Source organism: Bos taurus, chromosome 15 (assembly GCF_002263795.3).
Source record: "Bos taurus isolate L1 Dominette 01449 registration number 42190680 breed Hereford chromosome 15, ARS-UCD2.0, whole genome shotgun sequence".
Classification (NCBI taxonomy): Eukaryota; Metazoa; Chordata; class Mammalia; order Artiodactyla; family Bovidae; genus Bos; species Bos taurus.
In genome coordinates this window covers 41,248,211-41,267,455 of record NC_037342.1, presented here as the reverse complement: position 1 = coordinate 41,267,455, position 19,245 = coordinate 41,248,211, and the positions used below count along the sequence as shown (strand labels likewise).

The following is a 19,245-nucleotide window of genomic DNA, read 5'->3' as shown; positions in this document are numbered from 1 at the left end:
ATCTGAAGTATTGCGATAGCCTCCTAAATGATTCCTCTGCTTCCTTCCATTTGTATCTCAAACTCTTTACCACAGACTACAGACTAGTCAGAGAGATCTTCCAAAATATCAGTCAGATCATACTTCTCCCCCATTTAAAATTCACCAGTGTTTCAGGTCTCCAGAGGGCATCTCTATGACTTCCCTTTCTGCAATCAGCCAGAGGAAACTGCTTTTTAAAGGGCTCTTGTATTAATACTCAGGTCAGACCCACCCAACTGACTGTGGACCTTAATTACATCAGCAAAAATTCCTTCACAGCAATATCCAGATGAGGGCTTGATTGAACAACTGGAGTCCACACCAGAGGCCAGGAGTCTTGGGGCTCCATCTTGGAACTCTGCCTACACAGTCATCAATAATATTTGCTGAATTAAAAAAAAAGAGAAGATTCTCCTTCTGGCCACCTGTTTGTACAAGCAATTGGTCCAAGTCCAGGTGGGTCTGTCTCTAGGTATACGGCAGGCCATCTATACAAAAACAAACAAACAAGCCCGGTGGGCAACATAGGAAAAGAGAAGGGGGACACACCAAACTTGGAGCTGAAAAATGTGGGCTTAAGCCCTAGTCCTGCCACCCTCTTACAGTGAGAGCTCTGGTGACCCACTGTCTCCTCTGACCCTCAATTCCTTCCATCTCTAAAATGGGCATGAAATATCTGTGTCATAAAATGGAAAACATCAATTCCATCCATTCATCTTCCTATCCACCTTCCACTCACCCACCTGTGTATCCACCCACCTACTCACCCATCCATCAATTCACCTACCCAGCCACTCCACCTCCCCCACTTCTCTCTCTCTTCTCTTTCCCTCCCTCCCCCATGGATGCACCTGGCATATTGTAGAAACCCAATAACCGAGAAATGGGAGGATGGGATTGGTTTTTCCTGCCATGAAGAATTTGGGAATTCAGGGAGGAGTAACCTCACCCACTGCTGGACTGATCCATGTAGGAATGTGGAGCACGCAGGTTCAGAGGACAGCAACTGGGCATCTAAGATTGTGGGGACTCACTCCACAGAGATTAAACAACAGCCTTGAATGTTTTTTCAGAGAAAATACAATCACTTCAGGCAATGCCCCAGCCTCATGCCTGAGCAGCTCCGGTCAGGAGCAGTCAGCAAACAATCTTGTTTTCTTTGATTCTCTGCATTAGTTCTCACGTTTTAAGCCAAATGAAATTTGACAACACAGACAAGCTTGCAGACACTCCAATCTATGGGACTTCACCAGGAACCTCTTTCAAGGTGGAGAAAATGTTCCTTTCTTCAGCTTCTCAGCACTGTGGGGCAGGTGAAGAAGGCAATGGCACCACTGGCAGCTGGTCTGGCATTAAACATACCCTGCATCACTGGAATTTTCTGTCCCATCTGTGAGCATCAATTAATGACAAGTCAATTCCTCCCCACTGTCTGGGTAGAGAACTCTCTCTGAACCTCCTGATCTCATCCACAGGATCCTTCAATCAACCCCCTCTGAGACCCGAGTCAGGACATTCTGCCAAGGCAGGAAGCCTGCCTTCACCATTAACCCTGCTGAAGATGCTTTTGTTAATTTCCATTTGGCTCAGAACCCATGGTAGTGCTGAGCCTTGATCTAATTTCTAATTCATTTTTGTCACCCAGCAAATTCACTGGGTGAGGAAGGGTTTAAAGATTTGGGTTTGTAAAGCTCCACACTTCTTTCCCCCAAGGAGACAAACAGGAGGCCTAGGCTCTTTTCCCCCTAGGTCTTATTCAGCTTCAAAATGTTGTGGTTATTCACTCCCAGACGGCAACCAGAACAGTATCAACCCACGGACCACAAACACACTCCAAGACACTCAGGGTTGCAGGTTGCAGGCTATGCAAGAAATGGAACTAATGTGGTGGGAGAGAATCAGGCCTGCTGGTAAGTGCTGGTGAGCTGTGGCAAATCCAAACCACAGCCCCCACGCCCGGGGATGGCCCATGGGCGGGGCTGTGCTCCTGCTTCCCTCCCCTGTTTCCTCTCCCATTTCCCGCCCTGAGAGAGTCCTGCTACGATGAGCCTGATCAGACTGGCACGCTCTCCAAATGACTGTCACACTATCTGGCTCCTCTTAGACCTAGTCAGCTTTCCGGGTGCTGGTCACTCCTGTCCCCCACTACTGGCCTGTCCCAGGGTACCTAATGCAAGTTGCATCCAAGGTCTCAAGATGCAAGGATGTCACCAAGAATGGCATTCAAGTCCATCACCTAGGAACAAAATCTACAATTTGATTGCGTGGTCATATGCTTTACTGAAAGGGTCCATCAGCCCAGAAGGGGCCTCCCTGAATCAGTGAAACTCACCTGTGTGGCCTGTGCATTGTGAATTTCTTAAACTGTGCCTGCGATGAACGGAGACTGCACAAAGACTTCCCTAGATTAGCCTACCTGGACTGGCTGCTTTCTGAAATGTGGGAACCAGCAAATGTGAGAGGGAGTGAGTGTGAGATGAGGTTCTCACTAAGGATGTCTGAGTTAAAGAGCACCTCTAGAGAAGCTTCTATTTCTCAGATTGGCAGTGAACATGATCAGGCTGTAGACAGCCAGATATAACCATATCTGACCTGCCCACGTGGCTTGTTCAGCCCACCAAACATGAAAGTATTATTTCCAACTTGGAAAAAAAGTCAGCAGGTCTTGCAGGCTAGGAATAGGCTACACCCAGCATTGGCTGCCTCTCTGAGCTGAACTTGGGCTCATTCTCTTGTTCACCACCGTCCCCACCAGTCCTCATTGCCTCACCTCCTCCATTCACATTATCTATCCAGCCTTGATGGGTAACTGAGTTTAGGACCCCTGAATACAGTGACAAGGTTAAGTGCTCAGGTTCTACAGCCAGATCCAACTTGGTTCAGATGCTGGCTCTGCGTTTCTTAGCTGTGTCATCTGTAGCTTTTCCAAGCCTTGATGCTGTCGTCTGTGAAATGAGCAGAAGACCTAAACAGACATTTCTCCAAAGAAGACATACAGATGGCCAATAAACACAGGAAAAGGTGCTTAACATCTCTCCTTATTAGAGAAATGCAAATCAAAACTACAAAGAGGTATCACTTCACATCAGTCAGAATGGTCGTCATCAAACAATCCATAAGCAATAAATGCTGGAGAGGGTGTGGGGAAAAGGGAAGCCTCTTGCACTGTTGGTGGGAATGTAAATTGATACAGCCACTACAGAGAACAGTATGGAGATTCCTTAAAATCTAAAAATACAACTACCATGTGACCCAGCAATCCCACTACTGGGCATATACCCTGAGAAAATCATAATTGAAAAAGACAATCCACCACTGCTCATTGCAGCATTATTTACAGTAGCCAAGACATGGAAGCAACCTAGATGTCCATCAAGAGATGAATGGATAAAGAAGGTGTGGTACATATATACAACGGGCTATTACTCAGCCATAAAAAGGAACAAATTTAAGTCAGTTTTAGTGAGGTGGATGAACCTAGAGCCTGTCATACAGAGTGAAGCAAGTCAGAAAGAGAAAAATATCATAAAGCTCCAGTGGCTCAGTGGGTAAAGAATGTGCCTGCAATGTGGAGATACAGGTTTGATTCCTGGGTCAGGAAGATCCTCTGGAGTAGGAAATGGCAACGCATTCCAGTACTCTTACCTGGAAAATTCCATGAACAAAGGAGCCTGAAAGGCTACAGTCCATGGGGTCACAAGGAGTCAGACACGACTGAGCACATGGCACAACACATATACACGGAATCTAGAAAAACGGTACTGATGAACCTATCTGCAGGGCAGGAATAGGGGCACAGACACAGTGAACAGACATGGACACAGCGGGGGAAGGAGAGGGTGGCACGGACTGAGAGAGTAGCACTGAAACATATACACTGCCATATGTAAAACAGACAGCCAGTGGGAAGTTGTATAAACACAGAGAGCTCAACCTGGTGCTCTGGGACAACCTAGAGGGGTGTGATGGGGTGGGAGGTGGGTGGGAGGCTCAAGAGGGAAGGGACATATGTATACTTGTGGCTGATTCACAGTTGTTGTACGGCAGAAACCAACACAATATTGTAAAGCAATTATCCTTCAATTAAAAATAAATTAAAAAAAAAACACAATACCTACCTCATTTGGTTGTTCTTTCAATTAAACAAAGTAACACATCAAAGATGCTTAGAAACAAATGGTAGCTCTGATTACATAGCATTTGCCTAGGCTAAGAACCTACCAGCGTGGAGGCAGGGTGTATATATGAAAGGGGAAGACATTTATTCTGATGACCGAAATCCTAAATAGCCCTTAGCTCCATGTTGTCTAAGGAAGCAGGATGCTGCCTTCCCTATGGCTTTGCAAATGCTCTACCCCCATCTCTGTCTCCATTTTCATTCAATCATCAGATTCACTAACGAATCACCAGAGTGTTGGTGGGGCACAAGGCACTGTGTGAGCCTTGTGGGAAAGAGAAGGAATCAAAGAAGAAACTTTTGTTCAGACTAAGTAACTACTGAGTCTCAGTTTCCTCATCTATAAAGTGGGTAAAAGTACTGGAAAAATTAAAGAATACAGTGCGACAAGTACCTAGCACATTGCTTGGATCAAATCAGATGCCCAACACATGATCATGCTGTCACCTTCCATAAAGTCTAGTTGTTGCTGTTCAGTCGCTAAGTTGTGTCCGACTCTTTGCAAATCCATGGACTGTAGCCCACCAGGTTCCTCTGTCCATGGGATTTCCCAGGCAAGAATACTGGAGTGGGTTGCCATTTCCTCCTCCGTAAAGTCTAATTAGAGACACACACCAAAAAAGGCAGCTTGTCTTTTACCCCCTCAATCCCATTCAATCCCCAAGGCCCAGCTCAAATGTCAGTTCTTCCAGGAAGACTTCCCAGAATGACTGAAACCTCTCCCTGGTCTCCCCCAGCACTCTCCCCTTCACTTGTGACTGGTGGCAGACATTTTTACATTGTGCATAATGGCTGTGTCTGTGGTTTATCAGCTGCCCTAGGCTGGGAGCTCTCTGGGAGCGGAAACTATTCCTCCCCTGTCCTCGGATCATTGGTGCTGAGTGTGATGCCTCACGCTCCCTGAGCATTTGTTGAATGAATGCGTGAGTACCGTCAGCAAAGCACTGAGCAGGGTCAGTCTCCGGCTATGCCAGTGATCAGGTGTGTGACATTGCTCTGGATCTCAGTTTTTCCTCAAGTAAAATGAGGACCTTGAACTACATTTTAGGGCTATATTTACATTTTAGCTTGCTTCAAGCTGCCCAGTGCCCCGTAAGGGAAGCTCATCCAGGTAGGGGAGGAACCCACAAAGTGAGCTAGGTCACACATCTCTACCACAGGTCAGGGGCTCAGTGGAAAAGCGTCTAAGCCAGGGGAAGCCACTGGAAGTCATAGTACAGGGGCCAGGGAGGAACAAATCAATGGAGCCATATGTGCTGGTACCCTACTTGGTAGGGTGTGCCCTACTTGGTTAGATGAAAAATCAAGCCCCCACTCCAGCAGCACAGGCGGGGTCAAAGGGCAACTGTGTGCTGTCTCATAAACCAGCCTTCCATCAGTGCTACTCAACTCACCCTTCTTGCCCACTGATCTCACATCCCCCTGGTTTCTTTCTGTTCAGACCCTTTCTCCCTAAAATTCGACTTACATCTAGAGCTCCTGAGATATGGGCTTTTAAAAACAGCTAGAAATGAGAATCTCATTTTTGCATCAGCGTCAAAAGAGAGCCATAGACTGTATGTACTACTTGCTTCCATCCTCTAGAACTCGCCTGAAGTAGGGAACCACATCCAGTTCACCTCTGCCTCCCCTATGCCAAGCTTAGAGCCTGGGGCTTGGTTTGCCAAATGTATGCATGTGCATGACTTACGGAACAGAACAGGAATAAGTATCTATGGGCTTGAGCAGACAAGCAAGGCAGTCTCTAAAAAAAAAAAAAATTTTTTTAAGGAGTTGTTCTACAATTTAGAGCCCTGAGTCTAGATTGGGCTTCCCAGATGGCTCAGTGGTAAAGAATCCACCTGCCAATACTGGAGACGTGGGTTCGATCCCTTGGTCAGGAAAATCCCCTGGAGAAAGAAATGGCAACCCACTCTAGTATTCCTGCCTGGAAAAATCCCTTGGACAGAGGAACCTGATGGACTACAGTCCATGGGGTCCCAAAGAGTCAGATACGACTGAGTGACCGAGCATGAGCCCAAGACTAGATTAGGGCCCCGGTAAATAAAAACAAAACCCAAACAGCCCTATGCCCGGCCCCTGCCACAGTGAATCCATACCTGCTATTGGACCCCCTGGCCCCAGTTATTTGTACTGGCTTCCCCCACCCCCAGCATTATTTTCAGCATAACCTCCCACCCAACATCCAACCGGGGGGTGCTGGTCTCCCACAGACTCTGAAGGCTAACAGGCAGGACAGATCTGGGTGGCAGCGGGCTCTCCAGCTGTGGGTGCCAACTCTCGTGCATTCACACCTCTTCTTGCTGAGCGCTCAGGCCCAGGAGATGCTGGAGGACATTTGGGTCACTGTGTGGTTTGGGGTAGTCTTTCAGGAAACCAGTCCCACCAGAAGACATTCCACCCTCCATAGATTTGCTATCAGTATTTGATTGATTGTGCTTTGAGCGCTTTCCACTACTGGGAAGTGGGGGGTGAGGGGCGGGATGTGAGCTCACTGCATGGCCTGGTGTTCAGCTTGGCTTGTCTTCAGCACCAGTTTGTCTTTTCAAGCTGCTGAACAAGATAGGCTGCGGGCCAGGAGTGGACAAGGAGACCTTTCCTGCTGGCCGCACCACAGGCTGGGCCAGTGTGTCCCTGGCCTTTGCCAAGGGCAGCTTGCCTCCCAGCTGCGGGAAGCAGGACCCCTGACCTGAGGGCAAGAGACACCTCTCCTGGGTCCTCCCACACTTGGCTCAGTGCTCCAGCTCCAGGAATTTCCCCGTCGACAGATGGCCACCCAGCTGACCAGAGGAAGAGCACCATTGGTATCTGGTTCCTGCTGGCTTTGTTAGCCAGATACTGGTCACCTTGGCCAGTCTGTAAAGCAAAATGGTCCAAAGCTCCCTTGTGCAGACTGCTTCCAGGTGGCTCATGAGCTACAGAGAAGGCTGGCACTTTGCCCTCCTGGGGTTGTTCTTGGTCAGCAGGGGAATATTTTAAGGAATTCCTGGTTACTGAAGTCAGTTTCCTTTATTGGCAAAGGAACACAAAACGGTGATGAACCACCCATCCACACCATAGCCAGACTCAAGCAGGCTCAGCTGTGTGACATGCCAGGGCCTCAACAGAGTGGCTGGTGAGGACAGAGAGGTGGCTGACAGCCACACAGGTTAGAGCTGGAGAAACTGACAGAGGTCTGGGGCAGGCCTACAAAGAGGCAGTGTTCCCAGTGCCAGGCACGCCGAGGCATCACGGACTAAGGATGCTCTTTTGGGTGGCTCAGTGGTAAAGAATCTGCCTACCAGTGTAAGAGACTCAAGAGAAGTGGGTTCAATCCCCGAGTAGGGAAGATAACCCTGGAGGAGGAAATGGCAACCCACTCCAGTATTCTTGCCTGAAGAAATCCTCTGGACATGGAAGCCTGGTAGGCTACAGTCCATGGAGTTGTAAAAGAGTCGGACACAACTAAGCAACTGAGCACATGGTTTCAGGTGGAGCGGCCTATCAGTGGGAGGTCCCAGCCCCCAGGATGCAGGAAGGAAGGTGGAGCAAACCAGCAGAGTGGGACCCCAGCACCTGGTGGTACAGGGAACAGGGTCCAATCTCTCAAGGAAGAGGGCTAGCCAGGAAGAGATGCGGATCCAGGCCCTCGGGGAGTATTTGAACAAGGCTGCATCCCTGCAGGGGACTGATGACTCTCAGCTGGGTGCCCTGGTGAAGGGCACAACCCCAGGACCATGTGGGGTGTGACCAGATGCTAACATGATGGAATCTGCCAGAGATAGTTATCTGACTCCCTTCTACCCCCACAGCCACTCGCCAAAGCAGACTCAGTCTGACGATCAGGGCCTGAGAAGGCAGGGAGGGGTGGGCAGTGCTGCTCAGAGCAGCCAGGAACTCGAGTCGTGTAAGCCGTGTCCTCAGGAGAGTGCTGCCGGATGACATGCGAAGACACGAATCTGTGGCCACAGCCAAGAGTAACTCTCAGGCTGGTGATGAAGGATGAATTTTGTCAGGGAGAGGCAGCCCCAGGCATAAGGAGCAACAGTGAGAGCCTCCAGGACTCTTGTAGGATTCAGGACCAGCTATTTCCCAGGTGGCACTAGTGGTAAAGAATCTGCCTGCCAATTCAGGAGACACAGAAGATGTGGGTTCGATCCCTGGGTCAGGAAGACCCCTGGAGGAGGGCATAGCAACCCACTTCAGTACTCTTGCCTGGAGAATCCCATGGACATAGGAGCCTGGTGGGCTACAGTCTATAGCATCACAAAGAGACGTGACTGAAGTGGCTTAGCACGCACCCACGCCTCCATCTCGAGGTTGCTGGGTATCAGCTCCTGGGTATGTGGGCGTGACCCTGAAGTCACACTGGTCAAAGGCACAGGGGTGGGTGGTGACAAGCAGCCTTCTGCTGAGCTGGCTGACGGCCCACATGCCTGGTTGTATAAACACCTTTAAGCTGCCTGAGCCTTGGCTGTAATTAGATTAGCTATATGGGATTCTTTAAGCTCCATAAAGCACAATACTGTTGGACCATTCTTTTTCTCTGCTTTTTTAATTTTTGCAATTATTCCAGCTGCACACAAAGCTGTTGGTATTTTTACAGCCTGGAATGAGTATCTCTCGTGTAGGACAGCATCTTTGAAACATTAAACAATGATTAGGCAGGCTCTGGGCCAAGGGATGATGGGGGCTTTCCGGGAAGTGCAGGGGGACCCAGCAGCTGGTGGCAAGCAAGCTGGCAGCTCTGATTCTATTTTGTCACTACACTGTGGTTTTCTTACGAACAATTAAAAATAACAACGATTCACAGTTGTACGATAACCTATCATTCAGCAGGATTCTGAAGATGTCCTGGGTAGTGGTGGAAGGGGCTAAACCACAGTGGGTGGGGACTTGCACACCTCAGCTCACATGTGCACACACAAGCCCAGCATTGTGGACTGAATGCATGTGTCCCCAGAACCATATATTCAAGCCCTAACCCCCAAGGTGAAGGTATCTGAAGGTGGGCCCTTTGGAAGGTAATTGGGTTTAGAGGAGGTCACAGGGGTGGAGCCCGCATAATGGGATTAGTGCCCTTATAGGAAGAGGAGAAGACACCAGAGCTTAGCTCTCTCCACACCCAGGCACCAAGGAGGGCCATGTGAGGACACGGAGAGAAGGCAGCTGTCTATGAGCCAGGAAGCAGGCTCTCAGCAGACACTGAATCTGCTAGTACCTTGATCTTGGACTTCCCAGACTCCAGAACATGAGAAGTAAACCCCTACTGTTTAAGCCACTCAGATCACCGTGTTTTGTTACAGCAGCCCAGACGGACTAAGACACCAGGTACATACGTGCTTGCTCACAGCACTTACACATGATCACATGTATAAATGCACACGCACAGGTTTGTACCCACTCATCCACATGTGTTCACATGCACATATATGTGTGCACACACAAGCATATCAACTTTCCTCTATTTCAAAGAAAACATGAAGCTGACTCCCTCTCACAAGGTGACCTAAAGCACGGCTGCCAACTCCACCTGTTACCTCTCAACTCTGAGCCTAGAAGCCTCTGTGCAATGTCCCTCCTTCTTACCGAGCCCAGGGCAGAGCTCCAGCTGAGGAGATGGCCACACCTTCTCTTCAGGGCCTTCTTCACCTCCTCCTTCACTCACCCTGCTGCCAAACATCTCTCTTTGTGGAGTGTATGGAGGTAAGAGAATGAGGGTAAAATTCGAGTCAGAAACCCACAGTGCACCAGAGGCAGCCTTGTTTAATAGTCCAGGGTGCAGCAGGCTCTGAGGCCAGACAGCCTAGGTGCAAACTCTACCTCTGTGTGACTCTGGACACGTTCCTCAACTCTTTTGTGCCTATTTCCTTCTTATATAAAATGATATTAATCATGGTCCTTACCATTGCCACAGAGTGCTGATTATGAAAAGTTTCTTAGAATAGTCTCTGGCACAAACCTGATCCAGCCAGCAGGGGGAGTAGCACAGAGTGATGCCAGACTGCCTGGAAGCAGTGGCCTGGGAGTGGACCCTGAAGCCCGGAGCTGGCAAAGGGGCTGGAGGGGAGGGATGAGTGTCATTCCCAGAAGATGACTAAGCAGGTCCCACAGTCACCGTGAGCAAGCCTGAGGGGCCTGGCCGTGGGCCACATGTCCATGTACAGTGCAGACAGCAGAAAGACTGGCCACTGGACCAAGCAGGGACACAGTGTGGAGTTGAGCAGCGAGCCTTGGCAGGAGTCAGGAGACCTGAGGTCCCACCCGGCCTCTGCCACTCACATACTGTGGGGCCCTGGCCAGTCTCTGCCCGATGTAGACACTGGTTCCTTCCGGAGACCCGGCTGGGGCTGGCCTGTCAGCCTGCCTGCCTCCTGACACTGTGGTGGGGGAAAGTGTTAGTCACTCAGTCATCATGTCCAACTCTTTGTGACCCCATGGACTGTAGCCCGCCAGGCTTCTCCTTTCATGAGATTTTCCAGGCAAGAATGCTGGAGTGGATCTCCTTCTCCAGGAGATCTTCCCAGGAATCTAACCCAGGTCTCCTGCATTGCAGGCAGACTCTTTACCATCCGAGCAACCAGAGGGAGAGTCCGTTTGGCCTGTATCTCAAGGCCTGCATACTTCTAAGCCTCCTCCTGCCAGAAGGTGTGGAAGGCTTTGAGCAAACATGGCCAGTGTGAAGGCTGGATCCCTGGGCGAAGGCTATCCACTGCCCAGGAGACAGCTCAATCCCAGCTGAAGCATGTGAGGTGCTGGGAATTGGCCATTCTCTTGTTGGCAGGCAAGAGAAGAGCACAAGCATCAGGCTGGTGTGGGCTGGGCAAGTCACTGCCAACCACGTGCTGACCAAAATCTCCAAGGAACGAGATGCTTAAAAGAATATTTGATATCACCATGGCTTTGATGTGCTTTTAGTCACAAAATTCAGACTCATTTTGCAATTTCAAGTAGCATGAAAGAAGACTGCCTGATTTTTCAACTTTATTAAAAGAAAACATGAGTTAAGAAAGGAAACAGAGAAACTGAGCAGAGCAAAAGCAGTGGGGGTGGCTGGATTGTGGGATGGGGTGACTCTGGGGCAGCTGGTGAGAGAGCCGGAAAGGGCTCATGTTCATCGAGCACCTGTTCTGGGCCACGTGCTGAATACCTGAGTCTCATGAGAGTGTTCACAATGTGTGTGGGGTGGGTGATGTGGAGGTAAATGTTTAGCTGTGAGTTAGAGTACTTGGCACAAAGTATGTGGCCATTAAAAACCTGTTGAGGGGACGAATGAATGAAGTGAACGATCAAGTGAATGAAAGCCAAGAATCAAAGGCAGAGATGATTTTATCAGCTGCAAGTCCTGGTGCTTCCTTTCCTCTGAAGGTCTATAAAGGTTGAATCACTCAGTCCCAGCTAAAGACATTGGCCCATTGGGATTCACTGCAAAGCACAGTAATTAAAACCAGGAGGCTCTGAGTTGTGTTCCAACCATTGCTTTGAGACACTGCCTTAGAGTGGTAGGGCAGGCAGCCTGGCAGCCACTGTCAGGAACGCCTGCAGGGGCTGGGTAACATGGAAGAGAGGAGGCTCAGGCTGGCCATCTGACTCCATGCGTAGGACCTGAGGTCAGGCCATGACTGTGTAACCGCAAAAGAAGCTCCCCTTCTGCTCTGCACCCCTTCCCCATTCCTGCCATCTCCCTAGGATGCAGCAGAAGGGTCCCAAGGGCCCCGCCCCAGGAAGACATACTCCACCCAGCAGTGCCTACTGCCAGGCTAGCCCTGGAGGCTCTGAAGTGCCTGCTGTCCCAGGCTCCTCAGCTGCAGCACTCAGGATGATGGGAGACAGAAATTAGAACTGTGATTCCCGGAGAAGGTCCCATTGCATCAGAATGCTCTGGGGTGCTTATTGATGTGCAGATTCCAAGCCTTGCCTCAGGCTACAGAATCCACATGCATTCTTCCACTGAATCAATATTTACTGAACACCTACAAGAATCAAGCACCATTGTAGGTGCTGGGGACACAGCAATGAACAAAACAAATGTCCCTGTCTTCATGGAACATGCATACTAGTGGAGGGAAAATGTACAAATAAATAAGGGAGAGTAACTAAGTGAGTACAGTGTACCAGAAGGTGACAGATACTGTCGAAGAAAAGAAGCGCTGAAGGGATGAAGAGAGACAGAGGTTAAGGCTGCCATTTTAATAATGTGTCATTTGCAACATTTGAAGGGGTAAAGGAACAAGTGGTGCAGTATCAGAGGGTAAGAGCATTCCAAAAGACAGGGGAGTGTGTGCATGCTAAGTTGCTTCAGTGTGTCCAACTCTGTGCGACCCCATGGACTGTAGCCCACCAGGCTCCTCTGTCCATGGAATTCTCCAGGCAAGAATACTGGAGTGGCTTGCCATGCCCTCCTCCAGGGGATCTTCCTGACCCAGGGATCGAGCTCACCTATGTCTGTATTGGCAGATGGGTTCTTTACCATTAGCGTCACCAGCGGAAGCAAGTGCAAATGTCCTGAATCAAGAATGTGCCTGGTATAATTCTCTGTCTGAGGCCACTTTAGAGGACTGACGGCACGCTACACAGGTGCCAGCCCCTGAAAGAGTGGAGCTTGTGCAGGAAATGGCCAAGGTGGCGAAGGACAGGGACTCCAAGTCCTACACAAGGACCACCCACAGAAACTTCAGTCCTTGACTTCCGGGACAAAGATAAAGGTCTCGAGTGGCGTGGATGAAGAAAGTAGTGATCGACTGCCCTGTTTTTGTGTGTGTGAAAACACAAGGCTGACCCCAAAGCAAAGGTGCCCTTGGGGGTCTGGAGGCAGTTGGGGAACACGAGGCACCAGCACATACAGAACCTGTGACAACCACCTTGTAGACAGTCTCTGGAAGCTCAGTCCTCCGGCTTCAGGCTTCACTTAGAGTTTTAAACACCAGCATAGCTTCCATCATGCATTATCTCATTCAAGCCTCCAAACAATCCCAGAGATAAGAATTAGACACCTCAATTTTATAGATAAGGAAAATAGGGTTCACAGAAGTTAAGAACACACAGCTGGGAAGAAGCTAGAAAGAACTGGAACTAAATAGCTGGCCTAATGTGAATTCTGGCTCTTCTCACCAGGGCACACTTATTTCGCGAAGAAAGAAAAGCCTGGGTTGCCTCTAACTGGGGGCCGCACGGCAGCTATTAACGTTGTTGTTTTAGTGCTCTCGTTTTAACTCTTCCTTAGTGCTCTCTTTGCAGCTTGCGGCACGTTCACCCTTATTACCGAGTGTCCTCGGTGACCATCGAGCAGACAGGGAGGGGCAAAGCCTGATGGCTACACAGGGCACAAAAGAAAACCACAGGAAAGGCTCGTGGCTGGCAAGTGGCAGAACTGAGACCAGAAACCAAGTCCTGTTATGTCTCATCCCACTTGGCTTTTAATCACAGGATTCCTTGATGGCAGGGACTGGATCTGACCCATCACTCCCTCCACGCCCTTGGCCCAGGCTGGGCACCCTATGAATGTTAGCTGAGCTGAGTTGGCCTGATGTCAAATCAATGAAAGTCCGGTGCTGAGTGGGCTGATGCCCTAGAGGGAGTCCTCCAAGGATACGGCCAGAGCCACCTTCTCCGTCAGGCTGGGCCCCCAGGGCAGCCCTCGGCTAAGGCTAGAGGTGGCTCCCTTCCTCCAAGAGCCACAGTCTCAATGTCTCGGCTGCCCCTCCTTGAGAGCTCAGAGCAGGCTGGTCTCAGGGAGACCCATTACTGGTCAGATCTCCAGCCCTTTCCCCACAGGGGCCAACCCTTCATTGCCTCCAGCTCCCTTCCCATTCGCCCATCTGCTCTTTCTTCCCAGAGGCAAGCCCGGTTTCTATGCTCTGGGTCCCATCCTCTCCTCCCTTCTCAGAGGCTGTCCTCACTTTTGCCTCAGGCACGTCCTCCCCAGACCAAGGGCCTCATATGTTCCCTCTCCAGAGCAATTAAATTACTAGAGTTAAGGCATGACACCCCTAGATTTCTTAAAAGCCCTCCAAGCGATTCCAATGTGCAGTCAGAGTCACAAGAACAATCTGCCTTTCAAAAAGAGAGAAGAACACAATGTAACACAGCACAGTATAATAGAAGACAATAGAAATGAATAACATAGGCCAAATTACAGTAGAGCGAATCAGAGAGCCTTGCACATTATAGGAGTTAACTATTGTCTCTTGAAAGTTTCATTTCAATTGTGTGTGCATGTGTATGTGTATGACTAGGCCTGTCATCCTGGGTCATGACCGCAGACCATGGTTAATCGGTGGAAAACATCGCTCCAGCTCCTCCTTGGCTCCTGATTCTCCTTCGCAGTCAACATCCCTGATGGAAGCATCTACCTTCCAGCTACTCTTCATCTGGCTTCTGCAGCCCCACCCCCACCCTTCCCCACTAAGATTTCCATGCTCTGCACCCCTCAGATCTAATGGCTTCTTCCTAGACTCTGTGTCCTTCCACTTGCCTGTGAAAGTGAAAGTCACTCAGTCGTGTCCTACTCTTTGCAACCCCATGGACTATACAGCTCATGGAATTCTCTAGGCCAGAATATTGGAGTTGGTAAGCCTTTCCCTTCTCCAGGGGATCTTCCCAACCCAGGGATCGAACCCGGGTCTCCCATATTGCAGGCGGATTCTTTACCAGCTGAGCCACAAGGGGAGCCCTTTGAATGCCTTGGGCTTAGTCAAAGAGGTGGCTTGCTCCTGAAATTCTCTTTGTCCTCAGAGTCTGGCTTGCCCTCCAGATTCACTTGGCCATTCCCTCTCTGTCTCTATCATCTAACCCTCTTCCTCCTGACTCCTAAACACCTTATCCTCGGCATCCTCTCAAACTTCTACTTCTTTTGTTCTCTCCTCTTCAGTTTTCCATCCTTTCCTCCCAACCAAAGGCTGTAATTAATGTGTGTACAAGACTCCCCATTCGTGTCCCCATACTTTTTTATCAGGCTCCAGTGTGCGGTTGGCCAGCTGTGATGCAGTCTCCTGGGAACGGAGGTGGGGGCTGGGGAGGGGTAATGATGATGGTTGCTCAACTCACAGTGAGATCCTTGACCATGTCAGGCAGGTGAGGTAAGCAAGGGAGGATAACCATCCCTGTTTACAGAGGAAGGAACTGAGACTCTGAGAGGTTGAGGAAAGTTTCTGTGGTCACTCACCCATAATGGAGAGGGTCCTAGAACCCATGACTTCGGACTTGAGAGTTCTTTCCCTTCACATCATGCACTGGAACTCAGCACATGCATCCTATTTGTTAAACCAGAGATTCTCAACCAGAGCTGTGTAACAGAATCGTCAAGGATGCTCTGAAAAGCAGAGATGGTCAGATTCCATCACAAACTTACTGGGTTAGAATCTTCTGGGAAGGCTTTTGCTTGATTTGTATTTTGAAGTAATTACAGACTCACAGGAAAGTACACAGAAGTACACAAGGAGGTCCCATGAACCTTTCACCCAGCCTCCCCCAACATCTTATACAACTATAGTATGATATCAAAATGAGGACACTGACATTACCAACATCACAAAGCTTCTCCAGGTCTTTTCAGGAATATGTGCAGTCATCTGGGTGTGTGCTTGTAGTCCTGTGGAATTTTGTCAAGTCTAGCCTTGTGTAATCATCACCAAGGTACTTAACTATGCCATCAACTCAATACTTCCCAGAGCTTTGGGTTTAAAAGGCCCCCATCTCTGATCTGATGAAGAACCCACCCACTCTTCCTCCTGCCCCCTATCCTGGGAATGACCACCGTCCTCTAGGTCACCCTGGTTTGACGCTGATTCATCATTTACCAGCCCTCCTTTGGCCTTCTCTCAGTCAAGAGATCCAACAGATGCTTCCTTTATAAAACCTCTCAGGCTCATATCTCGCCCTCAGGCCCCACACCCAACACAGCTCCAGGCCCCTTTATTTCTTGCTATATGGCTGCAATTACGATGCATCTAGTTCCCTTCTTCAAGATGTCTCTTTCCCCCAAACAATGATATAAAACACATCCACAGCCCTTCATTCCCCAGTCCTGACTGTATCACTCCTCTTACCAAAATATGGTTAATTCAAATATGAAACCTTCTATATGTGGCTCACTTTCCTTATCTAAATTTCTCAATCTCAGTTTTCCCCCTCTTTCCCACAAGAATTAATGACAAAACAGCATCCTTCAGGCCACGATAAAGTTTTTACCATGGGAATGAAATGAAAGACCCCAAGATTTCCTTCTTCTTGATGTTTTGTTCTCTGTTTTGTGATGAGAGGAGGTAGGGTGGGATGGAGAAGGCAATGGCACCCCACTCCAGTACTCTTGCCTGGAAAATCCCATGGATGGAGGAGCCTGGTAGGCTGCAGTCCATGGGGTCATGAAGAGTCGGACATGACTGCGTGACTTCACTTTCACTTTTCACTTTCATGCATTGGAGAAGGAAATGGCAGCCCACTCCAGTGTTCTTGCCTGGAGAATCCCAGGGATGGGGGAGCCTGGTGGGCTGCTGTCTATGGGGTCACACAGAGTCAGACACGACTGAAGCAACTTAGCAGCAGCAGCAGGGTGGGATGGAGCCTGGGGATGCCTCTTGCTTGGGGGATACCATCACCCTTGGAAGGATGGCTCTTCCATCCCTTGCCTCCTGACAATGTAAGAGGCCAAGAGGACAGATGGCCTTGCTGGAGCAAGATAGGGTTCATGGGCAGGCTAGTCACAAAATTGCAGTGTTAGCCACTGGGGAGTGGGAGCTTTCTCAGCATCCACTCTGTGGAGCCAGGCAGGTAGCTGCATAGGTAGGTCTCCCTACTCGAGGTCTCCTTCACAAGGTCATCAACTTTAAGCCTCCTCTGCCTACCTGCTGCCATCCGAGGTGCCTTTTCCTTCCTTCACATCCACGGAACAATGAGAGTCACATGATGCATAAGCACTACCCTTCAGAAAGCTCTAGAAGTCCCTTCTTTCTACACTACACTTCTTACTGCATGATATAAAATGAAATAGAAAATTTGCTTATAGAGATTAAAAATATTTCAATTATCTGATAGGTTTCAGCTTTAATTGATAACAAAATACAAATTGCTCATCTGAACTTCTCATTACAGCAATGGATTCACTGGGAAATTTACTACCTGACATCAGAGAAAATGCTAAAGATAACAAGCCCAATGACTGTGCTCCTGTGACCAGGTTGTATTATCTATAGCACATTCATATTAAAGCTCCTATCAGGAGAGCTGGTTCTCAAACTGTCTCAGTGCATGGTCTCTAAGTTCGGAAAATATTATGGAGACGGTATATATGGGAAGAATCAGAAGTTATGGAATATGTACCAAGGGAAAGAGGCACCTGGTAGTAGCTGGAGAAAGGGAGAAGTGCTGTGAGGGCTTCAACAAGGGATTGCAGGTCGCCTGGGGCTTTGCTCAGGTCAGATGGAATGTGGAGCAGGGGATGCAGAAAAAAAGCTAGACTTTCAACAGCTCTGTTGCTGTCATTGCAGTTCATATCTTCTACCATCCTCAGCATCAACATCACTATGACCACCACCAGCACCATCAACACTTCCACCGTCGCCACCACCTAGGACAACGTCAATGAAAAATCTTCTGGGCAAAGGCCAAGGCACAGAGCAAAATGGAATGATGCTTCACAGAAAGGAGTCACCGGAAAGGCTCACTGCGTATATGGAGGGGGTGGAGGTCATGGCTATTTATCTCATCACATTGCACTAGGATGTTGAAGGAGAGAGTTGACAGCCATCGAGGAAAAGCTTGGGGACCAGGCCCCTCCGGAAGGTGAAGAGAGTGCAACTATGGACTGAACCTTCATGAACTTCAGGAACCTCTCCTCTAGGAGCCAACATCCCAGAGAAGGAAGAGCCATGGAGAGCCTGTAGAAGCATGGAGGCTGAGACGCCCGCACAGGGCAGCGAGCTGGGCACTCACCGTTACTGCTGTTGTCATCCACCAGGATGATCTCCTTGAGCAGGTGTGGAGGTGTGCGCTCGATGGCCGAGTGGATGGAGCGCAGCAGCACGGAGAGTGCTTCATTGACAAAGATGAACACGATGCTCACCTCTGGGAGGCCGTCGGGGAACGAGAGGTTGCGGCACCTGGAAAGAAGAGCAGCCAGGCTCTTAGATAGGTCACTGACTCAGTGGGGGTCGCCCCAGGTGCCGGCCCGCCCATGTCTTGGCTCCAGCTTTGCTGGAAAGCTCAGGAGTCCAGATTCTCCCCTGGGGTCTTCTCTTTGATATACTTAAGATAATCACAAAGTGCACAGCAGACAGACCCTCAACCACTGAAACCCGTATGCCCCACTACAGAGTCTGAATTTGTCAACAACTCTCCCAGATGAACAGTTGTATCACTGGACCCTGGTACAGGGCCTGGAACCCAGCAGGCTGTCACCAAATGCTTACTGGAAGAATGACACTGTATTTCTAAATCCAATAGGATGGGAAATGCAACCAAAAGAAAATCTTAGTTTTTCCAAAATGACAGCCAATGCTTAAATGAGGCCAGACCTTAGATGACCTGCTTCAGGAGAAAAACATGTCTCCTTCCAGAGACTCCTGCCAGAATCCACTCTGCCTCACTCCAGAAGGAATGCTGCCTAGAGCCTCTCTTATGGCTCTTTCATCTTATGGATCCAGCCTCCAGAAACAGGTGGAAACCAGAGGCAGAGTCTCACCATGATTGAGGAATGGAAGGACAATTCGGACCTCATTTCACAGATAAAGATGCTAAGGCTCAGAGAGGCTAGGTCCCCACCATGTGTCAGCTGCCAAGATGAAACCTCAACTCTGGTCTTCTTATTCTACACCAAGGCTCTCCCTTCAAGGAGAAGTGGTCAGGTGAGAGACTGCCCCTAATTGTCCCATTTCCTCCCTAGCTCCATTGAAACCCATTTGGAGGTCCATTTGGAGGTCTCTTATCCAAAGGACGTGAGGCAAAATCACAAAAGTCTGCATGCCACTCTCCATGGGAAGAGGAACGTGAGACCCTAAAATTAGACCCCATCACGAGGCCAGACAATAAGGAATGTCATGGCTCCCAAGGGCATGTCAATTCTTTCTCCTGTA

General features: G+C 49.3%; 1 protein-coding gene across 2 annotated transcripts in view; it reads right to left on the bottom strand.

Moving 5' to 3' along the window:
• GALNT18 (polypeptide N-acetylgalactosaminyltransferase 18) overlaps positions 1 to 19,245 on the bottom strand; it is a 355,816-nt gene that overhangs the window by 152,535 nt on the left and 184,036 nt on the right. For both annotated transcript variants that reach the window (XM_024975529.2, NM_001076316.1), the window contains 1 exon segment: positions 18,107 to 18,273. In XM_024975529.2, coding sequence (XP_024831297.1) covers positions 18,107 to 18,273 — 167 coding nt within the window.